General features: G+C 47.3%; 1 protein-coding gene and 1 long non-coding RNA gene across 2 annotated transcripts in view; one reads left to right on the top strand and one right to left on the bottom strand.

Annotated features, from left to right (window-relative positions):
- The window catches only part of LOC134945611 (uncharacterized), a 61,925-nt gene extending 53,447 nt beyond the window's left edge, over nt 1-8,478 (bottom strand). The window contains exons 1-2 of the long non-coding RNA XR_010182132.1: nt 8,380-8,478; nt 2,274-2,380 (exon numbers count right to left, since the gene is read on the bottom strand). This is a non-coding gene — a long non-coding RNA (uncharacterized LOC134945611). The remainder of the gene's footprint in view (nt 1-2,273; nt 2,381-8,379) is intronic.
- Nucleotides 8,479-8,599: 121 nt separating this feature from the next.
- The window catches only part of ATP6V0C (ATPase H+ transporting V0 subunit c), a 29,717-nt gene continuing 12,062 nt past the window's right edge, over nt 8,600-26,254 (top strand). Inside the window, exon 1 of the mRNA XM_063935009.1 lies at nt 8,600-8,869. Within this exon, the coding sequence (XP_063791079.1) occupies nt 8,788-8,869 (82 nt within the window). The 5' untranslated portion in view covers nt 8,600-8,787. The remainder of the gene's footprint in view (nt 8,870-26,254) is intronic.

Here is a 26,254-nt window from a genome sequence, read left to right as displayed (position 1 = left end):
ATTGGCCTGCATCTACAGCCGACGGGGGACCAGCGATGAACGAGTGAGGGGCCGCACATCATCGCTGGTGCCTCCACACTCAAAGATATGAATGGGATCTCGTTCATTAATGAACGAGATCGTTCATATCTTTGAGAAATATCGCCCAGTGTGTAGGGCCCATTAGACTCATGCAGTGGCAAAAATTGTTCAATTAACACTGGGCCCATCCCTGAATCTGGCCCATTGGTTTGAGGGATATCCCCCCTCTGTTTAGCTCCTTAATGCATGACAGCCCCTACCCTAAACTTTACTTCTGCTTGGCATTCCCACTAGTAGTGCCCATCGATGGTTTCCTGACATTGATGGAAAGTACCGATAATGGATAGTGGAGTCCATCAAAGGTGAGCTAGGGATGGACATTGGAAGCCGACTGTTAGCAATCATTGATGTTCCTGGGCTTGACGGAGATATTTTCCATTTGATGCCATGTTTGCGATGGTTGTTAACCCATGGCAACCTTTCTACCCATACCCATCCTATGGCTGCATCATACAAATTGTGCTGCACACACCACGGAAAGTGCTGTCTACAGCGCAGAAGCACTGTGCAAGTGCCGGGTCCAATGGGCCACTGTGCGTACAGGACCATAGATGGCTGCCTTACAATGGCCACAAACCATCACAAGGCATGTTGCGATGGTGGCATCACCACCACTATTCGATGGTCATCCCTGTGGTGAACCATTCACTTTCAACAATGGCCTTTCACATAAATATGTAGTGTTCCATCTAGGCTGTTTCAGCAGGGTGCTGCACCCTGCCCATTTTTTAAATGTGAAAAAGCACCCTGCCCTATTTCAGTGCACCCTGCAGGACCTTAAATCACCCCCTTGTATACAGAATGCAACAGTCAGAGGGCATGTTACAATGTTGTCGTCCACTCCTTGCCCACCTCTGAAATTGGAACACAATTTCTATCCTTAAGGTAGATAGATACTGATAGATAGACACTGATAGATATATCTGCAGATCAAATGATCTGCAGATATATCTATGGACGGATCGGGCAGTGTGCTGTGCATACACACTGCCCGATCCGTCAGGGATTGACGTCATGAACTGGGCGGGCGTGTACACACGCCGCCCAGTTCAGCTGTCAATCACCGCCAGCCGCCGCAGCATGTGTATGGGCGGTTGGCCGACCGCCGTACACACACAGCGACGCGCCAATATATCGTTAGATATATTGGCCGTCGGCTGTGCTGCGGGGCCGACGCGATACGTCTGTGAACGACGGAGTTCACAGACGTATCGGCCGTACACACTGGCCGACGGACCCGCGATATATCGGCCAGTGTGTGCGGGCCTTAAGGCAACTGGATGGCAGAGGAGGCACTGTAAATAACACAGCACTCTGATAAAGAGGGAAAGAACAGGGTAAGCAGTGAGCATGTACTGCTTACAGTATTTCCCTAGTAGAACAGACTTATATTTTTTCCTATATATTTTAACCCATTGTTTAACTTTTCTGTTTTATAACACATAAGGATTATAATTACTTCAGCACTGGAGGAGACATTTATAATTATCTACTTATGTATTTGCTACAGCCGATCTTTCAAGAAGACTGGACATATACAGTATGTTTCTCAGTACAGCTGTTAGGTGTCTTATATGTATGCATGGGTATATGATTTACTAAGGGCAAAATGTATGTACTAAAACTATAAACATATGCGCTATGCTTTGTGCGCAAAGCATCACATCAAAAATGCGCCCTTCAAAATAAAAATGTGCCCTCTTCAATGCTCAGCACCCTGCCCTAAAAAAATCCTAGAGTGAACACTAATATATAATATATATATATATATATATATATATATAGTTATATACTGCATGTATACAAACATAGAGAGAGAGAGAGAGAGAGAGAGAGAGAAAAATATGTTCTTACTATGTGCTGATGGATTAAGCTACACCTTTAGGAAAGTACCCCCGGTTAGATAGGGTACAATATGATGATACAAGCGGGAATTCCAAAGGGAGCTGAGATTAACAGAAAAATATACTATCTCCGCCAATAGTCACAAACATTCAAAAATCACACATTTATTTATAAACGCACAAATAACATAAATGTGCAATTGATAATTCACAATGAACAATAACATCCAATATTGGCATCAAACATATGACCATATAAATGATGGTGAAGCCACAGAGATTCTGATAGCAGGTCAGATTTTATATATATATATATATATATATATATATATATATATATATATATACCTCAAACGCGTTTCGTCTGTAGGACTTCTTCAGGGGTCTTATATCAATGCACAATTATACGATCCTTCTATGGTCAATAGTTAGACATAGATGTTCAAATGGAAGGTCTGGAAATATCAGTAAAGAGCAATGTTAGTGAAAGGGAGGAGTGGGGTCCAAATAAAAATAAAACCCAGAATTTAATAAGGGATAAGTATATATATCATAAATAGGAGGAAGGTGAGTGTATATACCAATATGAAAACGTCAACAACTCATGTAAAAGCAGTTCACAACAAAGGCACTATGTGTATGTGTATGTGTATGTATGTATAATAAGAATTTACTTACCGATAATTCTATTTCTCGGAGTCCGTAGTGGATGCTGGGGTTCCTGAAAGGACCATGGGGAATAGCGGCTCCGCAGGAGACAGGGCACAAAAAGTAAAGCTTTACGATCAGGTGGTGTGTACTGGCTCCTCCCCCTATGACCCTCCTCCAAGCCTCAGTTAGGTACTGTGCCCGGACGAGCGTACACAATAAGGAAGGATTTTGAATCCCGGGTAAGACTCATACCAGCCACACCAATCACACTGTACAACCTGTGATCTGAACCCAGTTAACAGTATGATAACAGCGGAGCCTCTGAAAAGATGGCTCACAACAATAATAACCCGATTTTTGTAACTATGTACAAGTATTGCAGACAATCCGCACTTGGGATGGGCGCCCAGCATCCACTACGGACTCCGAGAAATAGAATTATCGGTAAGTAAATTCTTATTTTCTCTATCGTCCTAGTGGATGCTGGGGTTCCTGAAAGGACCATGGGGATAATACCAAAGCTCCCAAACGGGCGGGAGAGTGCGGATGACTCTGCAGCACCGAATGAGAGAACTCCAGGTCCTCCTTAGCCAGGGTATCAAATTTGTAGGATTTTACAAACGTGTTTGCCCCTGACTAAATAACCGCTCGGCAAAGTTGTAAAGCCGAGACCCCTCGGGCAGCCGCCCAAGATGAGCCCACCTTCCTTGTGGAATGGGCATTTACATATTTTGGCTGTGGCAGGCCTGCCACAGAATGTGCAAGCTGAATTGTATTACACATCCAACTAGCAATAGTCTGCTTAGAAGCAAGAGCACCCAGTTTGTTGGGTGCATACAGGATAACAGCAAGTCAGTTTTCCTGACTCCAGCCGTCCTGGAACATATTTTCAGGGCCCTGACAACATCTAGCAACTTGGAGTCCTCCAAGTCCCTAGTAGGTGCAAGGCACCACAATAAGCTGGTTCAGGTGAAACACTGACACCACCTTAGGGAGAGAACTGGGGACGAGTCCGCAGCTCTGCCCTGTCCGAATGGACAAACAGATATGGGCTTTTTTGAGAAAAAACCACCAATTTGACACTCGCCTGGTCCAGGCCAGGGCCAAGAGCATGGTCACTTTTCATGTGAGATGCTTCAAATCCACAGATTTGACTGGTTTTAAACCAATGTGATTTGAGGAATCCCAGAACTACGTTGAGATCCCACAGTGCCACTGGAGGCACAAAAGGGGGTTGTATATGCAATACTCCCTTGACAAACTTCTGGACTTCAGGAACTGAAGCCAATTCTTTCTGGAAGAAAATCGACAGGGCCGAAATTTGAACCTTAATGGACCCCAATTTGAGGCCCATAGACACTCCTGTTTGCAGGAAATGCAGGAAACGACCGAGTTGAAATTTCTTTGTGGGGCCTTCCTGGCCTCACACCACGCAACATATTTTCGCCACATGTGGTGATAATGTTGTGCGGTCACCTCCTTTCTGGCTTTGACCAGGGTAGGAATGACCTCTTCCGGAATGCCTTTTTCCCTTAGGATCCGGCGTTCCACCGCCATGCCGACAAACGCAGCTGCGGTAAGTCTTGGAACAGACATGGTACTTGCTGAAGCAAGTCCCTTCTTAGCGGCAGAGGCCATAAGACCTCTGTAAGCATCTCTTGAAGTTCCGGGTACCAAGTCCTTCTTGGCCAATCCGGAGCCATGAGTATAGTTCTTACTCCTCTACGTCTTATAATTCTCAGCACCTTAGGTATGAGAAGCAGAGGAGGGAACACATACACCGACTGGTACACCCACGGTGTTACCAGAACGTCCACAGCTATTGCCTGAGGGTCTCTTGACCTGGCGCAATACCTGTCCCGTTTTTTGTTCAGACGGGACGCCATCATGTCCACCTTTGGTATTTCCCAACGGTTTACAATCATGTGGAAAAAACTTCCCGATGAAGTTTCCACTCTCCCGGGTGGAGGTCGTGCCTGCTGAGGAAGTCTGCTTCCCAGTTTCCATTCCCGGGATGAAACACTGCTGACAGTGCTATCACATGATTTTCCGCCCAGCGAAAAGTCCTTGCAGTTTTTGCCATTGCCCTCCTGCTTCTTGTGTCGCCCTGTCTGTTTACGTGGGCGACTGCCGTGATGTTTTTCCCACTGGATCAATACCGGCTGACCTTGAAGCAGAGGTCTTGCTAAGCTTAGAGCATTATAAATTTACCCTTAGCTCCAGTATATTTATGTGGAGAAAAGTCTCCAGACTTGATCACACTCCCTGGAAATTTTTTCCTTGTGTGACTGCTCCCCAGCCTCTCGGGCTGGGCTCCGTGGTCACCAGCATCCAATCCTGAATGCCGAATCTGCGGCCCTCTAGAAGATGAGCACTCTATAACCACCACAGGAGAGACACCCTTGTCCTTGGATATAGGGTTATCCGCTGATGCATCTGAAGATGCGATCCGGACCATTTGTCCAGCAGATCCCACTGAAAAGTTCTTGCGTGAAATCTGCCGAATGGAATTGCTTCGTAGGAAGCCACCATTTTTACCAGGACCCTTGTGCAATGATGCACTGTTTTTAGGAGGTTCCTGACTAGCTCGGATAACTCCCTGGCTTTCTCTTCCGGGAGAAACACCTTTTTCTGGACTGTGTCCAGAATCATCCCTAGGCACAGCAGACGTGTCGTCGGGATCAGCTGCGATTTTGGAATATTTAGAATCCACCCGTGCTGTTGTAGCAGTATCCGAGATAGTGCTACTCCGACCTCCAACTGTTCCCTGGACTATGCCCTTATCAGGAGATCGTCCAAGTAAGGGATAATTAAGACGCCTTTTCTTCGAAGAAGAATCATCATTTCGGCCATTACCTTGGTAAAGACCCGGGGTGCCGTGGACAATCCAAACGGCAGCGTCTGAAACTGATAGTGACAGTTCTGCACCACGAACCTGAGGTACCCTTAGTGAGAAGGGCAAATTTGGGACATAGAGGTAAGCATCCCTGATGTCCCGGGACACTATATAGTCCCCTTCTTCCTGGTTCGTTATCACTGCTCTGAGTGACTCCATCTTGATTTGAACCTTTGTAAGTGTTCAAAAAAATTTTTTTTAGAATAAGTCTCACCTAGCCTTCTGGCTTCAGTACCACAATATAGTGTGGAATAATACCCCTTTTCTTGTAGTAGGAGGGGTAATTTAATTATCACCTGCTGGGAATACAGCTTGTGAATTTTTTCCCATACTGCCTCCTTGTCGGAGGGAGACCTTGGTAAAGCAGACTTCAGGAGCCTGCGAAGGGGAAACGTCTCGACATTCCAATCTGTACCCCTGGGATACTACTTGTAGGATCCAGGGGTCCTGTACAGTCTCAGCGCCATGCTGAGAACTTGTCAGAAGCGGTGGAACGCTTCTGTTCCTGGGAATGGGCTGCCTGCTGCAGTCTTCTTCCCTTTCCTCTATCCCTGGGCAGATATGATCTTATAGGGACGAAAGGACTGAGGCTGAAAAGACGGTGTCTTTTTCTGCAGAGATGTGACTTAGGGTAAAAACGGTGGATTTTCCAGCAGTTGCCGTGGCCACCAGGTCCGATGGACCGACCCCAAATAACTCCTCTTCCTTTATACGGCAATACACCTTTGTGCCGTTTGGAATCTGCATCACCTGACCACTGTCGTGTCCATAACATCTTCTGGCAGATATGGACATCGCATTTACTCTTGATGCCAGAGTGCAAATATCCCTCTGTGCATCTCGCATATATAGAAATGCATCCTTTAAATGCTCTATAGTCAATAAAATACTGTCCCTGTCAAGGGTATCAATATTTTTAGTCAGGGAATCCGACCAAGCCACCCCAGCTCTGCACATCCAGGCTGAGGCGATCGCTGGTCGCAGTATAACACCAGTATGTGTGTATATACTTTTTATGATATTTTCCAGCCTCCTGTCAGCTGGTCCTTGAGGACGGCCCTATCTATAGACGGTACCGCCACTTGTTTTGATAAGCGTGTGAGCGCCTTATCCACCCTAAGGGGTGTTTCCCAACGCGCCCTAACTTCTGGCGGGAAAGGGTATACCGCCCATAATTTTCTATCGGGGGGAACCCACGCATCATCACACACTTTATTTAATTTATCTGATTCAGGAAAAACTACGGTAGTTTTTTCACATCCCACATAATACCCTCTTTTGTGGTACTTGTAGTATCAGAAATATGTAACACCTCCTTCATTGCCTTTAACGTGTGGCCCTAATAAGGAATACGTTTGTTTATTCACCGTCGACACTGGATTCAGTGTCCCTGTCTGTGTCGACCGACTAAAGTAAACGGGCATTTTAAAACCCCTGACGGTGTTTTTGAGACGTCTGGACCGGTACTAATTGTTTGTCGGCCGTCTCATGTCGTCAACCGACCTTGCAGCGTGTTGACATTATCACGTAATTCCCTAAATAAGCCATCCATTCCGGTGTCGACTCCCTAGAGAGTGACATCACCATTACAGGCAATTGCTCCGCCTCCTCACCAACATCGTCCTCATACATGTCGACACACACGTACCGACACACAGCACACACACAGGGAATGCTCTGATAGAGGACAGGACCCACTAGCCCTTTGGAGAGACAGAGGGAGAGTTTGCCAGCACACACCAAAAACGCTATAATTATATAGGGACAACCTTATATAAGTGTTTTCCCTTATAGCATCTTTTTTATATATTTCTAACGCCAAATTAGTGCCCCCCCTCTCTGTTTTAACCCTGTTTCTGTAGTGCAGTGCAGGGGAGAGCCTGGGAGCCTTCCCTCCAGCCTTTCTGTGAGGGAAAATGGCGCTGTGTGCTGAGGCGATAGGCCCCGCCCCTTTTTCGGCGGCCTCGTCTCCCGCTCTTAACGGATTCTGGCAGGGGTTAAATATCTCCATATAGCCTCCGGAGGCTATATGTGAGGTATTTTTAGCCAAAATAGGTTTTCATTTGCCTCCCAGGGCGCCCCCCTCCCAGCGCCCTGCACCCTCAGTGACTGCCGTGTGAAGTGTGCTGAGAGGAAAATGGCGCACAGCTGCAGTGCTGTGCGCTACCTTTAGAAGACTGAGGAGTCTTCTGCCGCCGATTCTGGACCTCTTCTTACTTCAGCATCTGCAAGGGGGCCGGCGGCAAGGCTCCGGTGACCATCCAGGCTGTACCTGTGATCGTCCCTCTGGAGCTGATGTCCAGTAGCCAAGAAGCCAATCCATCCTGCACGCAGGTGAGTTCACTTCTTCTCCCCTAAGTCCCTCGTTGCAGTGATCCTGTTGCCAGCAGGACTCACTGTAAAATAAAAAACCTAAGCTAAACTTTTCTAAGCAGCTCTTTAGGAGAGCCACCTAGATTGCACCCTTCTCGGCCGGGCACAAAAATCTTACTGAGGCTTGGAGGAGGGTCATAGGGGGAGGAGCCAGTACACACCACCTGATCGTAAAGCTTTACTTTTTGTGCCCTGTCTCCTGCGGAGCCGCTATTCCCCATGGTCCTTTCAGGAACCCCAGCATCCACTAGGACGATAGAGAAATGTATATATATATATATATATATATATATATATATATATATATATCTATATAGATATATATATCTATATATATAGATATATAGCTAGAGCTGGCAGTGCAGTGTCACACAGTCAGAGCCACCCCAGTCGCACCCAGCAGCAGCACCGTGACATTACACACCATCCCTGATGCTGCCACCGCTGCGCTGCTGCTGCCTGGCGCACCTCGCGTTACACCCAGCCAGGCGGCCGATACCAACACTGACCGGCGGGGGGGACGACGACACTGACCCGTTTCGGTGCAGGAGCGTAAGGACAGGATAACGGCGCCGTACACCGTAATAACGGCACAGAGCATGACAGCCCCGGCAGAGTGCGGGTAAGACCGGCGGCGGGGCTCGCCCCCACCCCTCCCCCTAGCACGATGGCACGGCCCGGCCGAGGAGGGGGCGTGGCGTGATCAGCGGCGCGTCATGTGACCAGGGAGCTGCGGCCATTTTGCGCTGCGGTGAGGTATTTAGAGCGCTGAGCGGCTCCGGAGCTCTTCCAGTGTGAGAGGCGCAGCCGGTGTGACAGGAGCAGCAGTAGCAGCAGCATTAGCAGGCCCGCTCCCCTCCTCCTCAGCCGCTCCCTCCCCGCCGCCGCCCGGACCTAGCATCTCTCCGCCTCTGTCAGTGGACGCGTCCGACAGCCGCAGCCATGTCCACCCCTACTGCTCCCGCTCCCGAGTACTCCGCCTTCTTCGCGGTGATGGGCGCTTCGTCAGCCATGGTGTTCAGCGGTAAGTGTCACTGGGCGCCCGGGGGGAGGGGACGCCGGTCCGGGTTTATAGTGTCATCAATATCTCTGATCTCTCTTCCCCGTGTAGACATCTGTACCGGGCTCCCTGGTCATGTGACCGGCTCCTCCATCTTCCCGTCACTCTCCGGTGCTGCCTCTGGGCTTATAGGGGTGTATGTGCTTTCGGTGACCGGGAGGAGAGGGGTGGGGGGCAATCACCCGGGGAGCCCGGTGTGACGTCACCCGTGATTCCAGCAGCTGGCGAGCAGCGGTCACATGACTGCAGAGGGAAGACTGGGGAGGGGTCGCCGGGATCCGGGGCAGTGGGTGCTGATGAGTGTGTGTGTGGCCGGGGGTGGTGGGTAACCTCTTACTGCTGTGTGATATATTTACGCCGCACATCCTTATATCTACATTTACAACTCATACAGTGTGTGTGTGATAATTTTATTTACAGGAGTGACCTCAGACGTGTATATATTTTTGTCAGACATTGACGTGTATATAATTGTCAGACATTTCAGTAGCTATTCAACAAGGATGGATGGTCATATAGCATTAATAGTTAATTTAATCTTTAACTCTATAAAAGGGGTGTTTTTTTTTTTTTGTTTTTTTTGTGTGGGTGATGGGCTGGATTTGCCTAGGAGATGAGCGTAATCTCCTGTGTAGTGAGGTGTAACATCTATTGGTGAATGAGCTGCAGGACATGGTATTGGGCAGACCAGGCTGTGCTCCAGTGTTGCTGATGCATGTCATAGTGTAGGCAGCAGTGCTAGGTGATTGCTACAGGCCCCATAGATTCCACATGTAATCGCCTGTAAGGAGGTGATATGGGAGAGCTGTACTGTGCTCTTGCTATGCTGGGTCTGTCTCTCATCCATGTATGTTCTCCATTATGATGGGTACCTTGCGTTTCTTACATCCAGCCAGTGTGTGAGCAGGAAGTCTGTTACAGCCTGGCATCACGAGCCCAGTGTTGCATGTGTAATCTATATAATCTTACCTTTGGACTCATCCTGTTTTCTACTGTCTATCTTACGACAATATCGGAAGAAGATTGCTACCAAACCAAGGTCATGTGTACTGAGGTGACTGCTTGCTATTGCTGTCTGACAGCAGCACAAACTGGCCTTTCCCATCTCTAGTGAGGCATAACCCTGCCAATCATATAATACAGAATTGTGTTATGTGACAGTTCTTCAGTATGTGGGTCAGCATGTGACCTTCAGGGGGTTTCCTGCTTGCTGCCAGTATTGCATCACGTTTCCGCGGAGGACCATTTTGTGATGGGCCTTGCTGAGCTGTAATCTGCAGTCTCAGGGTTTGCTGCTCATCAGTGAAGGTGTGCAGAATCCTGTGTTCTCTACTGACAGATGGTGTTAACACATCCCACCTTCCCCCCAGCAGGATGCAGACTGGTGTGGGTGAGCTGTATCCTATTAGTGAGCATGCCTTGAGCATCTCCGCTCACATTAATGTCTTTGCTGCTGAAGCAGATTGGCTGGGCTTTTACACCATACCTATGTGAGGCTGAGACTTTAGGTTCCGTACTACTTCTGCAAATATACTGTTCATGAGATTAGACCCTCCTGGATTTCTATAGATCTGACTTTATTTGTTTTGTTTTTTTACCCATTGAAAACAGTCAGGCCTGCTTCATTGTGATCATTGCATGATTGGCACTAGACTTAAGGGCCCTATACACTAGAACGATAATGCCCAATTTTGGGCATTCAGGCCGATATATTGGGTGAAATCGGGCATATGGGATGTTTCAGATCTGATGCAAGTTACCGGTCCGGTCGGCTCCCTTAGATTGCTAGTGCTGCACTCGTGATATGTCTGTTCCCATAGGCATGGCTGGGTTTGCATAAGATATATTGCATCGTATGGAACCGCTCCTGAGAGGGTTCAAGGGAAATCTCCTGACTTCAGCCTCAGACACATCGCTGTAGTGTATGGGGGCTTTAGCACTAATTTAGGTAGGTGATCTGACCAATGTTGACTGTACAACACCTGTAGACTTAATTTATATAAATAAGATAAAGTTATTCTTAGATTGACATTTGTATGTCTAAGATGGATTGTCCTTTATTCTCTCATTGGGCTGCAGTGACATGTAACATCCCTGCTGTGACTAGTGATCAGTGTGATCTTTGCAATGCTGGATTTCTGGGATCTGGCTAAGAAACCAGTCACAGTATGTCATGTGGTAGAATCTTATTCTGGCTTCCGCACTGGCAATAACCTCATCACGGATGTTACAGAACTAATTTTCTGCTTCAGTGAGCAGCTTACTACAGGCTGTGCATTGCTGGGTCAGTAGGGCAGCATGTACAAACCATGTCATTACGTGGCTCTCCTGGATGTTGCCAGCAGAGAGCAATGTCATTTGGTTAGTATGAAGTAGATTGGGATGAAAAACAGGTGTACTTCCATTATCTGGGGCTCTTGAACGTGAGGCTGTAACAATATAGTAGGCCCATTATTACTATACATCTGCTGTAAGGCCTCTGAAAGATGCATAGGCCAACAATTACACTGGAAACCAAATGTGATTACGGCCTTAGTGGGGGAGGGGCCTAGGATGTGCAGGTAACTGTTGACACTGGAAACAAAAGTTGTGTAAATAGTAAATACGTTTTTGGGATTGAGTTCTTACTAGTGCACCTCTGCTTCAGACAGGAGTGACCTTGAGTAGTTGCTCCTTATTTTAAAAGATCCCTTCATACTTTGGGTGGGATTCAATTCTTTTCACCCCTTTCTACACCTGTTCTGTTTCTGCCCTCGGGGGCATGGTATAATTATTTCAGCTTGCTGCCCTTGGAGTAGCGAGGCACCCAACCCTTTACACGGCTAAACCTGATTACTATGGCTGGGATATGCGTGATAACGGGGATCATTTTAGACAGGAGATTGGGCGTGATATATAATTTGAATTCCACCCTTTAAGTGAATTCTCCTTTGGCTCACTAGAATCTTAGGGGGCACGTTAAAGATTTGAATTACCCTATCTCCCATCTAAAGTGATGGGAGAGGGGTGATATTCAAATGGCCCCTGTTATTGCCCCTGTCACTCCCAGTACAGTTGGGTTTAGGTGCGCAAAGCACCTAAACCCAACTAAACTAATGGGGGTGATCGTGAAAAGACACATTTGGGTGCCCAAAATGGGCCTCTCTCAGTTAATGTTAGCTCACTACCCCTTTGAAGTGCAGGTTCACTTGGGGAATGATTGCATGCACACTTAATGCGGTGGGCAATGTTACACTGCGCTGTCGCCCACAGCATTGTGAAGTGTGTATGGGCCACACAATCTATCGTCCCATTGGTTGCGCCATCTGCTTAGATACACATCTGTGTACCTTGCCTTAGTCTGAATTCCTTACCATGCATTAGTTTATTTTAGTCAGCAGCTAACTGGTATCCCACTGTTTGGTGGACAATCAAGTGACAACGTGGGCTATGGCTGTAACTAAAACCGGATGGGTTCATTTAGCCAGACAAATGTTAACAAGTGACCATTAGGTAATGCAAGTACCCAAGAAATGGAACTTTCTGTTAGGAATCTCTATTTGTGGACATGTCGCATTTCCCCCCAAAAATAACTAATAGCAGAACAGTATAGAAGGCCGTTATTGGCAATATGAAAACTGTTGGAGGTTCTTAAAAGGTATCGAATTGTTTTTAGTTTTTTGTAATGGTGGGACATGTGGTGCCTACAAGTGTGTTCAGAGTCTTCAGACATTTTACTGTAAACCAAAATGTTAAGTGATTTCTGAGGTGTTTTTTTTTTTTTTTATAAAGGTTCTCATTAAAAAAACAAACTTTACATGTCTGGCCTACATTGTCTACACCTCACCATACATGTTGCACATTCAAGCAATTTGACATGTCTTTTATTGGCCAAAATATACTATTGATGGCCCCATGTGTATTGTGAGTTGTGCACAAGAGGTTATGCACTTCTTCCTGACCTTGAACGTTTCACCTGCTCGGGGGATGCACACTGAAATACGTTTCCTGAAAGCATGGATTTGAATTTTCATTCACTGAACTGCTTGCAGTACCCAACTTGAGCCTAATACCCCACTCAGACATAAGACGTGATATACATGGGTACGACCCAGGTTTATCAACCTGGGAATTTCCTAGGTCTGTCTGAGACCCTTCATTCACACTGCACCAAAACCCCAGAAATTCCCGGGTCTGATGCGTTCACACACACTGACCCCAGGTCTGCCCTGTAATGTGATGTGTATTTAAAGGGTATGCTTTCATGTATATTCAGCCTTTGATATTTGTTAATGGCAAACTTGTGGTTTTATTTTCTATTTAAATACATTTTGCTTTAAAGCTGTGTTACTTCCTAGGTAATATTTTCTTACTAAGGTGCTGTCACACGCACCCACCCCCCCCCCCCACACACACACCTGGCAATCAGCCAGTATTCCCATTCCTCAGTCTCAGATCTGCACTTCCCATGTGTGAGCTTCCTGTTGTAGACAGCATTTGCATAGTCTGCTGTGTAATAGTCTAAACTTAGCTGGGTAATATTATAGCCATTAGCTGAACAGCCAATCTGACACTTCTTCCAATCAAAAATGCCTTCAAAACTGGCAGAAACGGCCCTGATTGAATACTCGGTGGGGGGAATTCATTAGCTTTGAAATGATCGGAGCAACTTGCATACCTCCCTATATCTATAACAACCTATTCAGTTGATGCTGTATATAGTGTATCTACCAGGTGATACAGTTCCCCCTTGCATGAAAATACGGTTTCATGTTATTTAATGTACCCATAGTTCAATAAGTGTATAAAGTGCTGTGAACACAACTTCATGTTTTCAGCAGGGGGATATAGTTATGTGACTAAGTCAGTAGACCACCAGTCACAATACCAGCACCTACATCCCACCCCCTCACTATCCGGACTGTCTAACAGGGACTATTTGTTGTGCTCAAACCCTTGCCAGGCATCTAAATGCCAGGTTCCCGCCATCTGTATTCTCAGGCAGTCTCCTGACTGCTGGTCACACATACCCAACCCACAGCACATAAACAGCCAATCAGCCCCTTTTTCTGAGACCCGGGCTGTATATACCAGGTCAGACTTTCAGTGCACAATGACCCATGTCTAATTGTTCTTTGAACCCAGGCTATTCACTTTGGCGCTTGTACGCTGCACCTTGACCCATGTTAACCTGGCAATAACCCTGGTTATTTTGATGACGTGAAAGGGGTATTAATGGCCTACCCTATACATGCCCTATTCCTGTATTCTGAGAATCCTATTAGTGGACATAAAATGCAAGTTTTGGCCATCTATATATGGGGTTTAGGTTTATTTAACCCACCACAAATTGGCCAAGTAGCCAAGTTTGGGGGCAACAATTTGTTTAGTTTTCAAACAAAACAAGTCTTGGTTAGTTTTGCCATTGCGCAGTCTAAGCAAGTAAGATGTGCCTTTAACAATCTAGAGCAGGCATGTCCAAACTGTGGCCCCCCAGCTGTTGAGAAACTACACATTCCAGCATGCCCTGACACAGCTTTAGCATTCTGTGACGGCAAAACTGTCAGGGCATGCTGCGATATGTAGTTTCTCAACTGGAGGGCTGCAGTTTGGACATGCTTGATCTAGAGCCTATAGGCTGTGCTGACTATTGCAGTATACAAATAGCTGACCCCTCTGCTTGATATCATCTGTTTCACATCTGCACTGCAAAGGAAGCTTCTGTGTGAGATTTGGCGGTTGGGGCCAAATTACCGGCGGTCATCCCAGCCGCAGCACAGTGGGGGGGGGGGGGAGGAGAGTAGAATGAAGCCCCTTGTGGGCTCGCAGCGCTTGCCACACAGCGGGCTTGGTGGCATGCTGTGCTCACCACAGGTTCTGTTCCCACTCTACGGGTGTTGTGGGAATAGTCCCTTCTGTCTATATTTTGAGTGGGAGGTCAGGTGACCTGTCCCGTGATCACAGTAACTTGCACACTTGCAATCCTCAGACCTTCTGACTTCAGTTCCTGTCAATGCAAACTTGGAATTTTACACTATTACTTCCTCCCTTGAAACTGAAAGTAATTACCCCGTCTAATGGCAGACTTAAGCTGTATCTCTCGCCACACTGTAACACATGTAGCCCTGATGTAGATAAGTGGGACAGCATTGCCTATGTGACTTGTGAGAAAGGGGTTTACCCCTTTTTAAGCACATGGCAGCCATTCTCGCTACCCCCAGCCATGGCTCACTTGTAGTCCCATGTAAATTAGCTGTCTGGTATTTACTAACAGGATCCGGTCTGAAGATCGACAATGTTTAGGTCGACCACTATAGGTCGACAGTCACTAGGTTGACATGGATGGAAGGTCGACAGGGTTTCTAGGTCAACAGGTCTAAAGGTCGACATGAGTTTTTCACATTTTTATTTTTTTGAATTTTTTTCATACTTAACGATCCACGTGGACTACGATTGGAACGGTTATCTGCCGAGCGAAGCGGTAGCGGAGCGAAGGCACCATGCCCAAAGCATGGCGAGCGAAGCAGTGCACTAATTTGGGATCCCAGTCACTCTACGAAGAAAACTACGCCCAAAAAAAAAAATCCTCATGTCAACCTTTAGACCTGTCGACCTAGAAACCCTGTCGACCTTCCATCCATGTCGACATATATAGTGGTCGACCTAAACATTGTCGACCTAGATACTGTCGATTTGATGAACCACACCCTTTACTAACATGTGACTAGTGCTTCCTGTGTACAGCCAAGAAATAGTAACTTGTATGGAAATGTATGTACATGTCCTTATAGTGGCTAAATGTAATGGGACAATTTATTTTGCCTTATGCACAGAACATGTATATTAGGGAGTTGGTCATTGTCCTTAGTCATTGGGTAATCTCTAAGGCTGGGTAGACACTAGAAAGAGTGTAGATGAGGGAAGCTAGGTGGACACTTACCAGTCAGATGCTTGGTATATTGGACCAGACATCACCACTATGCATGAATTTAATTGTGACCTTCCAGTTGTGATGTCGGTGGTACCTGTAGTCAGCCCTTCACACATGCAGATAGTTCTCATATGCATAGGCTGTACCAGAGCCTGTCTGATACAATGTTGTACAGACTTATCAGGTGTACAAACCCACCAATCTGCTACAAATGATATACCTTTCTGTATCATCCATAGAGGAGGCTGGAGTACATGGGGTGATCAGGTGACTGGCTCCTCCCCCTAACCAGACCAGTTTTAGGAATGTGCCCGGGGAAGCCGGTCACATCCGTGAGCTCCAGAGACATATATATTTTCTAGATTAAAAAACTTCAACAGTCTGACGGTTTTGCCCCTGCCAGGCTGCTACGTGGGAGCTCGGTCCCACCCTTTGGGGTTTGGACAGGAGTCTGACTGTAGGGACATCAGTCCCTGGGTGTCTTGTATCCAGGAGCACCTCATAATGTACCCAGCCCAAGTCACACATCCAGGTGTAATGTCTGGCTCATAAGTGTCCATTTATACCTGGCATGAGTACAGCATGCTGTTGTGTACAATAGTGTTGGTGAGTGGGCCAGCAGTGGCACTTGGCCACTTGATATGATTGCTAGCTTTCCCTGCAATGTTCGGTGTAGCCCACCCCTGCATGTGTTCATCACAACACTTCCTTTCCATGCTGGGACTTGTAATCCTTCTTTGCTGCTTCATATGTGGTGACTTGGCTAGAATGTCACAGCTGTCAGAAATGATGCACGTGTTTGAGAGCAAATTGACTTCAGCAGACTTCATAATCTCTACTAGAGTCTGCAGGAATCCGGTTGCTATAGTAACTGCACTATTTCAGGTTCCTGTAAAGCTGTTGCTACCTCAGTATTTTCTTTAATAGCGTTGCTTCATCCTTTGTTTACAGAATGAATACAGTTTTGTGATAACTTATGTTTTTGTTTTGTTTTTTTGATAAGTGTAAAAGCAGCTGCTTAAAACTAGTGGGTGTTTTTTTTTTTTTTTTTTTTAAATTCTATTCCATCCAATGTGTCGATCTACCCATAGTCCAGCATCATGAGGCCTTGGACTAGGGGTGCCATTCTACTAGATATTGCAGCTAATGTAAAGGCTTCACCTATGTAATAAAACAGGAGCAGAGGCTGAGGCCTGCAGTATCGTCTAGCCATACAGTTCTCTGTAGTCTAATGGCATACAGAGTTTCAGGTGATGGGGATTGCTGGCCCCCATGGACTGCATGGTCAGCCAGAAGTAAACGACAGCTGATCTCTAAGCCTTGAGGTGTGCAGGATTTGCGCTGTAGCTCTACTGTGAGGATTGGCAATATTTGTGCTGGCCCTGAGAATTTAATTACCCCTTCTGTGCCAACTTGTCTGAATTTTTGTTTTCAGACTGTTATAAGATGTTGGTAGTAGGGTAAGTGTAGGAGATGGTGGTGTCTGAAAGGAAGAGGTGGCCAGTATACAGTGATCAATGGTGTGGATATACTTATCTAGTAAGGCAAGTCTAGTTCTAGATCTTTAGTCTCCATATTACATTTGTTTTGTGGGTGCATGGAAACCACAGAACAAATGAATAATGTGTAGTAAATTCAGATATCTAAAATGTATTAACTCTTCATATCTGATAAAAGCACTACACATTGCTTGTTTATGTTAGTTGCCCTTCCCCCACCAATTACAGTTCTCTAAGCGTAACTGTGCATACACATTGGGGTCGATTCATTTCGGCAACTTATGAATAGCGCCGGGAATTGGCTCCCGACGCTATTCAATTCAGCTGCTAGTGACCCGCAATTGTCGTGAATTCTTCTCTCATACCCGGGGGATGAGAGAAGAAACCCAACAAAAGTGCTGCCTCGCGGCCAGCGCGAGGCTGATTCTGTCGGGAATCAGCCTCGCGCCGGGGAGTTAAGTCGGAGAATGCTCGTTCTCCCGACAATTCAACCTGTTTAGTCGGCGAGAACGGGCCATCGCCGACTTAACTGGAGCTGAATTGAATAGCGTCGGGAGCTAATTCCCGGTGCTATTCATAAGTTGCCGAATTGAATCGACCCCACTGAGATTTGGGCTAACCCAGATTCTCACTATGCGCTAGGGGCTAGGTCGGCATCACAAGCACATGACTGCGCGATTTTGGCTAAGTGTCAAGTTTGAATATCTTTTCTAAGAGTCAAAATTGACTTGCCTGCCCAGTCTATCTAGGCTTGCAATGCTGACCGCACGGGGCATTGCATCAGGATCGCAAGGTGTCTTTCACCTTGCAATATGCACTAACTTTTCTTATGAGTTTGATTAGTCAAACTCGTAAGAATCTGTGTACACACCATTAGTGTTGTACCAGTCTTCAGCCACATACAATCTATATAGTCACTGACTCCTCTATCACCAAGTAACATGCCTATTTTGGCTTGAAGGTAACAAGTTTCAATGGCTACTAGGGTGCACCTCTCCTGTTCTGTGTCCTATAATAGGCTATAGAATATGCATTCATCCTGCACATACTAGAGATTTGCATGTCTGTTCAGTTTCTCGACCTCTGGCTCAATTTAATAACCTTGATTAAAACAAACAAAACCTAGGTTATAAGTAACTATTGGGTAATGTGTAAAATAGATGGCTGTTCTGCAGCATAGAAGTGGCACACTGATAAACTCTGCCATTGTAGAGACCTTTATTCCAGCAGGACATGCTTTACTGTCAGGTAGGTCTGCAATGTATATGGGATGGCTTGCATGTTGGCAGATATCTGCTGCTGTTAGACCATAGACGTGTCTGAGAAGTCACTCTGGCTAGTGAGCTGCTGTAATAGAGGTCTTTCTCAGAATCCATCTTGCTGCAGCATGTCTGGGGTCCTCTCTGCAGTGGCATTGGCCTGCTATAGCAGCTGTGTCCTGGAACCTGTGTACAGTTATGGGTATCCCAACATACAGAAGTGCTGTGTGTAGCCTGCAAGTTGCTCTCATTTCATTAGTAACCCAGGGTCAAGCTTGGCATTTCCACATCACTTGTCCCAAAATGGCCCAATTGCCCTTCACATGCTGGGCAGTTCTGCCACACTTGGGTTTGGCTGTAGCAGGTGGTCAGGTGTAGGCTGGCTACCCCAAGCAGAGAATAAAGCCTTGGTGGGCACAGAGCAGCAGCTCATTCTGCCCTTTGTTGGATTATAGCAGTAATATGAAGTTGTGAGTTGACGCTGGCTTGAGCTAGGTGGGAATGTTTGTAAATGTAAGTGACATGCTGCAGTCCCCTACCTGGTTCAAGATGAAGTAGCCATAGCCATTTTTGCTGTATTTAAAGCTCTTTTCTCTATCGTCCTAGTGGATGCTGGGGTTCCTGAAAGGACCATGGGGAATAGCGGCTCCGCAGGAGACAGGGCACAAAAGTAAAGCTTTCCGATCAGGTGGTGTGCACTGGCTCCTCCCCCTATGACCCTCCTCCAAGTTAGATTTTTGTGCCCGGCCGAGAAGGGTGCAATCTAGGTGGCTCTCCTAAAGAGCTGCTTAGAAAAGTTTAGCTTAGGTTTTTTATTTTACAGTGAGTCCTGCTGGCAACAGGATCACTGCAACGAGGGACTTAGGGGAGAAGAAGTGAACTCACCTGCGTGCAGGATGGATTGGCTTCTTGGCTACTGGACATCAGCTCCAGAGGGACGATCACAGGTACAGCCTGGATGGTCACCGGAGCCTTGCCGCCGGCCCCCTTGCAGATGCTGAAGTAAGAAGAGGTCCAGAATCGGCGGCAGAAGACTCCTCAGTCTTCTAAAGGTAGCGCACAGCACTGCAGCTGTGCGCCATTTTCCTCTCAGCACACTTCACACGGCAGTCACTGAGGGTGCAGGGCGCTGGGAGGGGGGCGCCCTGGGAGGCAAATGAATACCTATTTTGGCTAAAAATACCTCACATATAGCCTCCGGAGGCTATATGGAGATATTTAACCCCTGCCAGAATCCGTTAAGAGCGGGAGACGAGGCCGCCGAAAAAGGGGCGGGGCCTATCTCCTCAGCACACAGCGCCATTTTCCCTCACAGAAAGGCTGGAGGGAAGGCTCCCAGGCTCTCCCCTGCACTGCACTACAGAAACAGGGTTAAAACAGAGGGGGGGCACTAATTTGGCGTTAGAAATATATAAAAAAGATGCTATAAGGGAAAACACTTATATAAGGTTGTCCCTATATAATTATAGCGTTTTTGGTGTGTGCTGGCAAACTCTCCCTGTCTCTCCAAAGGGCTAGTGGGTCCTGTCCTCTATCAGAGCATTCCCTGTGTGTGTGCGGTGTGTCGGTACGTGTGTGTCGACATGTAGGAGGACGATGTTGGTGAGGAGGCGGAGCAATTGCCTGTAATGGTGATGTCACTCTCTAGGGAGTCGACACCGGAATGGATGGCTTATTTAGGGAATTACGTGATAATGTCAACACGCTGCAAGGTCGGTTGACGACATGAGACGGCCGACAAACAATTAGTACCGGTCCAGACGTCTCAAAAACACCGTCAGGGGTTTTAAAACGCCCGTTTACTTTAGTCGGTCGACACAGACACAGACAGGGACACTGAATCCAGTGTCGACGGTGAATAAACAAACGTATTCCTTATTAGGGCCACACGTTAAAGGCAATGAAGGAGGTGTTACATATTTCTGATACTACAAGTACCACAAAAGAGGGTATTATGTGGGATGTGAAAACTACCATAGTTTTTCCTGAATCAGAAAAATTAAATAAAGTGTGTGATGATGCGTGGGTTCCCCCCGATAGAAAATTATGGGTGGTATACCCTTTCCCGCCAGAAGTTAGGGCGCGTTGGGAAACACCCCTTAGGGTGGATAAGGCGCTCACACGCTTATCAAAACAAGTGACGGTACCGTCTATAGATAGGGCCGTCCTCAAGGACCAGCTGACAGGAGGCTGGAAAATATCATAAAAAGTTTATACACACATACTGGTGTTATACTGCGACCAGCGATCACCTCAGCCTGGATGTGCAGAGCTGGGGTGGCTTGGTCGGATTCCCTGACTAAAAATATTGATACCCTTGACAGGGACAGTATTTTATTGACTATAGAGCATTTAAAGGATGCATTTCTATATATGCGAGATGCACAGAGGGATATTTGCACTCTGGCATCATGAGTAAATGCGATGTCCATAACTGCCAGAAGATGTTATGGACACGACAGTGGTCAGGTGATGCAGATTCCAAACGGCACAAAGGTGTATTGCCGTATAAAGGAAGAGGAGTTATTTGGGGTCGGTCCATGGGACCTGGTGGCCACGGCAACTGCTGGAAAATCCACCGTTTTTTACCCTAAGTCACATCTCTGCAGAAAGACACCGTCTTTTCAGCCTCAGTCCTTTCGTCCCTATAAGATCATATCTGCCCAGGGATAGAGGAAAGGGAAGAAGACTGCAGCAGGCAGCCCATTCCCAGGAACAGAAGCGTTCCACCGCTTCTGACAAGTTCTCAGCATGGCGCTGAGACCGTACAGGACCCCTGGATCCTACAAGTAGTATCCCAGGGGTACAGATTGGAATGTCGAGACGTTTCCCCTTCGCAGGCTCCTGAAGTCTGCTTTACCAAGGTCTCCCTCCGACAAGGAGGCAGTATGGGAAAAAATTCACAAGCTGTATTCCCAGCAGGTGAAAATTAAATTACCCCTCCTACTACAAGAAAAGGGGTATTATTCCACACTATATTGTGGTACTGAAGCCAGAAGGCTAGGTGAGACTTATTCTAAAAAAAATAAAAAATTTTTGAACACTTACAAAGGTTCAAATCAAGATGGAGTCACTCAGAGCAGTGATAACGAACCAGGAAGAAGGGGACTATATAGTGTCCGGGGACATCAGGGATGCTTACCTCTATGTCCCAAATTTGCCCTTCTCACTAAGGGTACCTCAGGTTCGTGGTGCAGAACTGTCACTATCAGTTTCAGACGCTGCCGTTTGGATTGTCCACGGCACCCCGGGTCTTTACCAAAGGTAATGGCCGAAATGATTCTTCTTCGAAGAAAAGGCGTCTTAATTATCCCTTACTTGGACGATCTCCTGATAAGGGCATAGTCCAGGGAACAGTTGGAGGTCGGAGTAGCACTATCTCGGATACTGCTACAACAGCACGGGTGGATTCTAAATATTCCAAAATCGCAGCTGATCCCGACGACACGTCTGCTGTGCCTAGGGATGATTCTGGACACAGTCCAGAAAAAGGTGTTTCTCCCGGAAGAGAAAGCCAGGGAGTTATCCGAGCTAGTCAGGAACCTCCTAAAAACAGTGCATCATTGCACAAGGGTCCTGGTAAAAAATGGTGGCTTCCTACGAAGCAATTCCATTCGGCAGATTTCACGCAAGAACTTTTCAGTGGGATCTGCTGGACAAATGGTCCGGATCGCATCTTCAGATGCATCAGCGGATAACCCTATATCCAAGGACAAGGGTGTCTCTCCTGTGGTGGTTATAGAGTGCTCATCTTCTAGAGGGCCGCAGATTCGGCATTCAGGATTGGATGCTGGTGACCACGGAGCCCAGCCCTAGAGGCTGGGGAGCAGTCACACAAGGAAAAAATTTCCAGGGAGTGTGATCAAGTCTGGAGACTTTTCTCCACATAAATATACTGGAGCTAAGGGTAAATTTATAATGCTCTAAGCTTAGCAAGACCTCTGCTTCAAGGTCAGCCGGTATTGATCCAGTGGGAAAAACATCACGGCAGTCGCCCACGTAAACAGACAGGGCGACACAAGAAGCAGGAGGGCAATGGCAAAAACTGCAAGGACTTTTCGCTGGGCGGAAAATCATGTGATAGCACTGTCAGCAGTGTTTCATCCCGGGAATGGAAACTGGGAAGCAGACTTCCTCAGCAGGCACGACCTCCACCCGGGAGAGTGGAAACTTCATCGGGAAGTTTTTTCCACATGATTGTAAACCGTTGGGAAATACCAAAGGTGGACATGATGGCGTCCCGTCTGAACAAAAAACGGGACAGGTATTGCGCCAGGTCAAGAGACCCTCAGGCAATAGCTGTGGACGTTCTGGTAACACCGTGGTTGTACCAGTCGGTGTATGTGTTCCCTCCTCTGCTTCTCATACCTAAGGTGCTGAGAATTATAAGACGTAGAGGAGTAAGAACTATACTCATGGCTCCGGATTGGCCAAGAAGGACTTGGTACCCGGAACTTCAAGAGATGCTTACAGAGGTCTTATGGCCTCTGCCGCTAAGAAGGGACTTGCTTCAGCAAGTACCATGTCTGTTCCAAGACTTACCGCAGCTGCGTTTGTCGGCATGGCGGTGGAAAGCCGGATCCTAAGGGAAAAAGGCATTCCGGAAGAGGTCATTCCTACCCTGGTCAAAGCCAGAAAGGTGACCGCACAACATTATCACCACATGTGGCGAAAATATGTTGCGTGGTGTGAGGCCAGGAAGGCCCCACAAAGAAATTTCAACTCGGTCGTTTCCTGCATTTCCTGCAAACAGGAGTGTCTATGGGCCTCAAATTGGGGTCCATTAAGGTTCAAATTTCGGCCCTGTCGATTTTCTTCCAGAAAGAATTGGCTTCAGTTCCTGAAGTCCAGAAGTTTGTCAAGGGAGTATTGCATATACAACCCCCTTTTGTGCCTCCAGTGGCACTGTGGGATCTCAACGTAGTTCTGGGATTCCTCAAATCACATTGGTTTAAAACCAGTCAAATCTGTGGATTTGAAGCATCTCACATGAAAAGTGACCATGCTCTTGGCCCTGGCCTGGACCAGGCGAGTGTCAAATTGGTGGTTTTTTCTTAAAAAAGCCCATATCTGTTTGTCCATTCGGACAGGGCAGAGCTGCGGACTCGTCCCCAGTTCTCTCCCTAAGGTGGTGTCAGTGTTTCACCTGAACCAGCTTATTGTGGTGCCTTGCACCTACTAGGGACTTGGAGGACTCCAAGTTGCTAGATGTTGTCAGGGCCCTGAAAATATGTTCCAGGACGGCTGGAGTCAGGAAAACTGACTTGCTGTTATCCTGTATGCACCCAACAAACTGGGTGCTCTTGCTTCTAAGCAGACTATTGCTAGTTGGATGTGTAATACAATTCAGCTTGCACATTCTGTGGCAGGCCTGCCACAGCCAAAATATGTAAATGCCCATTCCACAAGGAAGGTGGGCTCATCTTGGGCGGCTGCCCGAGGGGTCTCGGCTTTACAACTTTGCCGAGCAGCTACTTGGTCAGGGGCAAACACGTTTGCTAAATTCTACAAATTTGATACCCTGGCTAAGGAGGACCTGGAGTTCTCTCATTCGGTGCTGCAGAGTCATCCGCACTCTCCCGCCCGTTTGGGAGCTTTGGTATAATCCCCATGGTCCTTTCAGGAACCCCAGCATCCACTAGGACGATAGAGAAAATAAGAATTTACTTACCGATAATTCTATTTCTCGGAGTCCGTAGTGGATGCTGGGCGCCCATCCCAAGTGCGGATTATCTGCAATACTTGTACATAGTTACAAAAATCGGGTTATTATTGTTGTGAGCCATCTTTTCAGAGGCTCCGCTGTTATCATACTGTTAACTGGGTTTAGATCACAAGTTGTACGGTGTGATTGGTGTGGCTGGTATGAGTCTTACCCGGGATTCAAAATTCCTCCCTTATTGTGTACGCTCGTCCGGGCACAGTACCTAACTGGCTTGGAGGAGGGTCATAGGGGGAGGAGCCAGTGCACACCACCTGATCGGAAAGCTTTACTTTTGTGCCCTGTCTCCTGCGGAGCCGCTATTCCCCATGGTCCTTTCAGGAACCCCAGCATCCACTACGGACTCCGAGAAATAGAATTATCGGTAAGTAAATTCTTATTATTTCTCTGACGTCCTAGTGGATGCTGGGGACTCCGTCAGGACCATGGGAATAGCGGCTCCGCATGAGACAGGGCACAAAATTTAAAAGTTTGACCACTAGGTGGTGTGCACTGGCTCCTCCCCCCATGACCCCCCTCCAAGCTTCAGTTAGGTTTTTGTGCCCGTCCGAGCAGGGTGCAATCTAGGTGGCTCTCATAAAGAGCTGCTTAGAGTAAAAGTTTTGATAGTTTTATTATTTTCAGTGAGTCCTGCTGGCAACAGGCTCACTGCAACAAGGGACTTAGGGGAGAAGAAGTGAACTCGCCTGCGTGCAGGATGGATTTGCTTCTTAGGCTACTGGACACTAGCTCCAGAGGGACGATCACAGGTACAGCCTGGATGGGTCACCGGAGCCGCGCCGCCGACCCCCTTGCAGATGCCGAAGTAAGAAGAGGTCCAGAAACCGGCGGCTGAAGGCTTTTCAGTCTTCATGAGGTAGCGCACAGCACTGCAGCTGTGCGCCATTGCGCTCAGGCACACTTCACACCGGCGGTCACTAAGGGTGCAGGGCGCTGGGGGGGGCGCCCTGGGCAGCAATGTTAATACCTTTCTGGCTAAAAAGAATACATCACATATAGTCCATGAGGCTATATGGATGTATTTCACCCCTGCCAGGTCTCAGAAAAACCGGGAGAAGAGCCTGCCGGAATAGGGGGCGGGGCCTATCTCCTCAGCACACAGCGCCATTTTCCTACACAGCTCCGCTGCTAGGAAGGCTCCCAGGCTCTCCCCTGCACTGCACTACAGAAACGGGGTAAAAAACAGAGGGGGGGGGGGCATTTTTTGGCGATATTATATATATTTAAGCAGCTATAAGGAAACAACACTTACCGTATTTTTCGGACCATAAGACGCACCTGACCATAAGACGCACCTAGTTTTTAGAGGAGGAAAACAGGAAAAAAAATATTCTGAACCAAATAGTGTAATAAGCTTACAATCTATACTGTAGACACAGACATCAGCTTTACAGGCCATTTACATAGAATACGGTACACAGATTTTTCTGGGACAGTGTGTGACAGAGGCAGCCACACAAGCACAGCCATAGTCACAGTACAGAGCTGACGAGAACCTTTTTACCTCACAACATACAGATGACGGCGAGGCAGCAGCAGCAATACTTTGGAGGAGGCAAGGGGAGGAAGCGGGGGAGTCATGTTATGCCGCCTCTCAGATGACGGCGAGGCAGCAGTACTTTGGAGGAGGCAAGGGGAGGAAGCGGGGGAGTCACGTGATGCCGCCTCTCGGATGACGGCAAAGCAGCAGACAGGACCCGCCGCTACCCACACTCGTAACTGCTGCCTCTCCCACCCAGTGCGCTCCCACCCAGCGCATTGAGAGCGCTCCATAAGGTTTTTACTCCTGCTCTGTTAATCGGACCATAAGACACATATTCGGACCATAAGACGCATGTACTTTCCCCCCCACATTTTTGGGGAGAAAAAGTGCGTCTTATGGTCCGAAAAATACGGTATATAAGGTTGTTCCTATATAATTATAGCACTTTGGTGTGTGCTGGCAAACTCTCCCTCTGT

Source organism: Pseudophryne corroboree, chromosome 7 (assembly GCF_028390025.1).
Source record: "Pseudophryne corroboree isolate aPseCor3 chromosome 7, aPseCor3.hap2, whole genome shotgun sequence".
Lineage (NCBI taxonomy): Eukaryota > Metazoa > Chordata > Amphibia > Anura > Myobatrachidae > Pseudophryne > Pseudophryne corroboree.
Note: the sequence above shows the minus strand (reverse complement) of the source record. Positions and strands in the feature narration are given on the sequence as shown.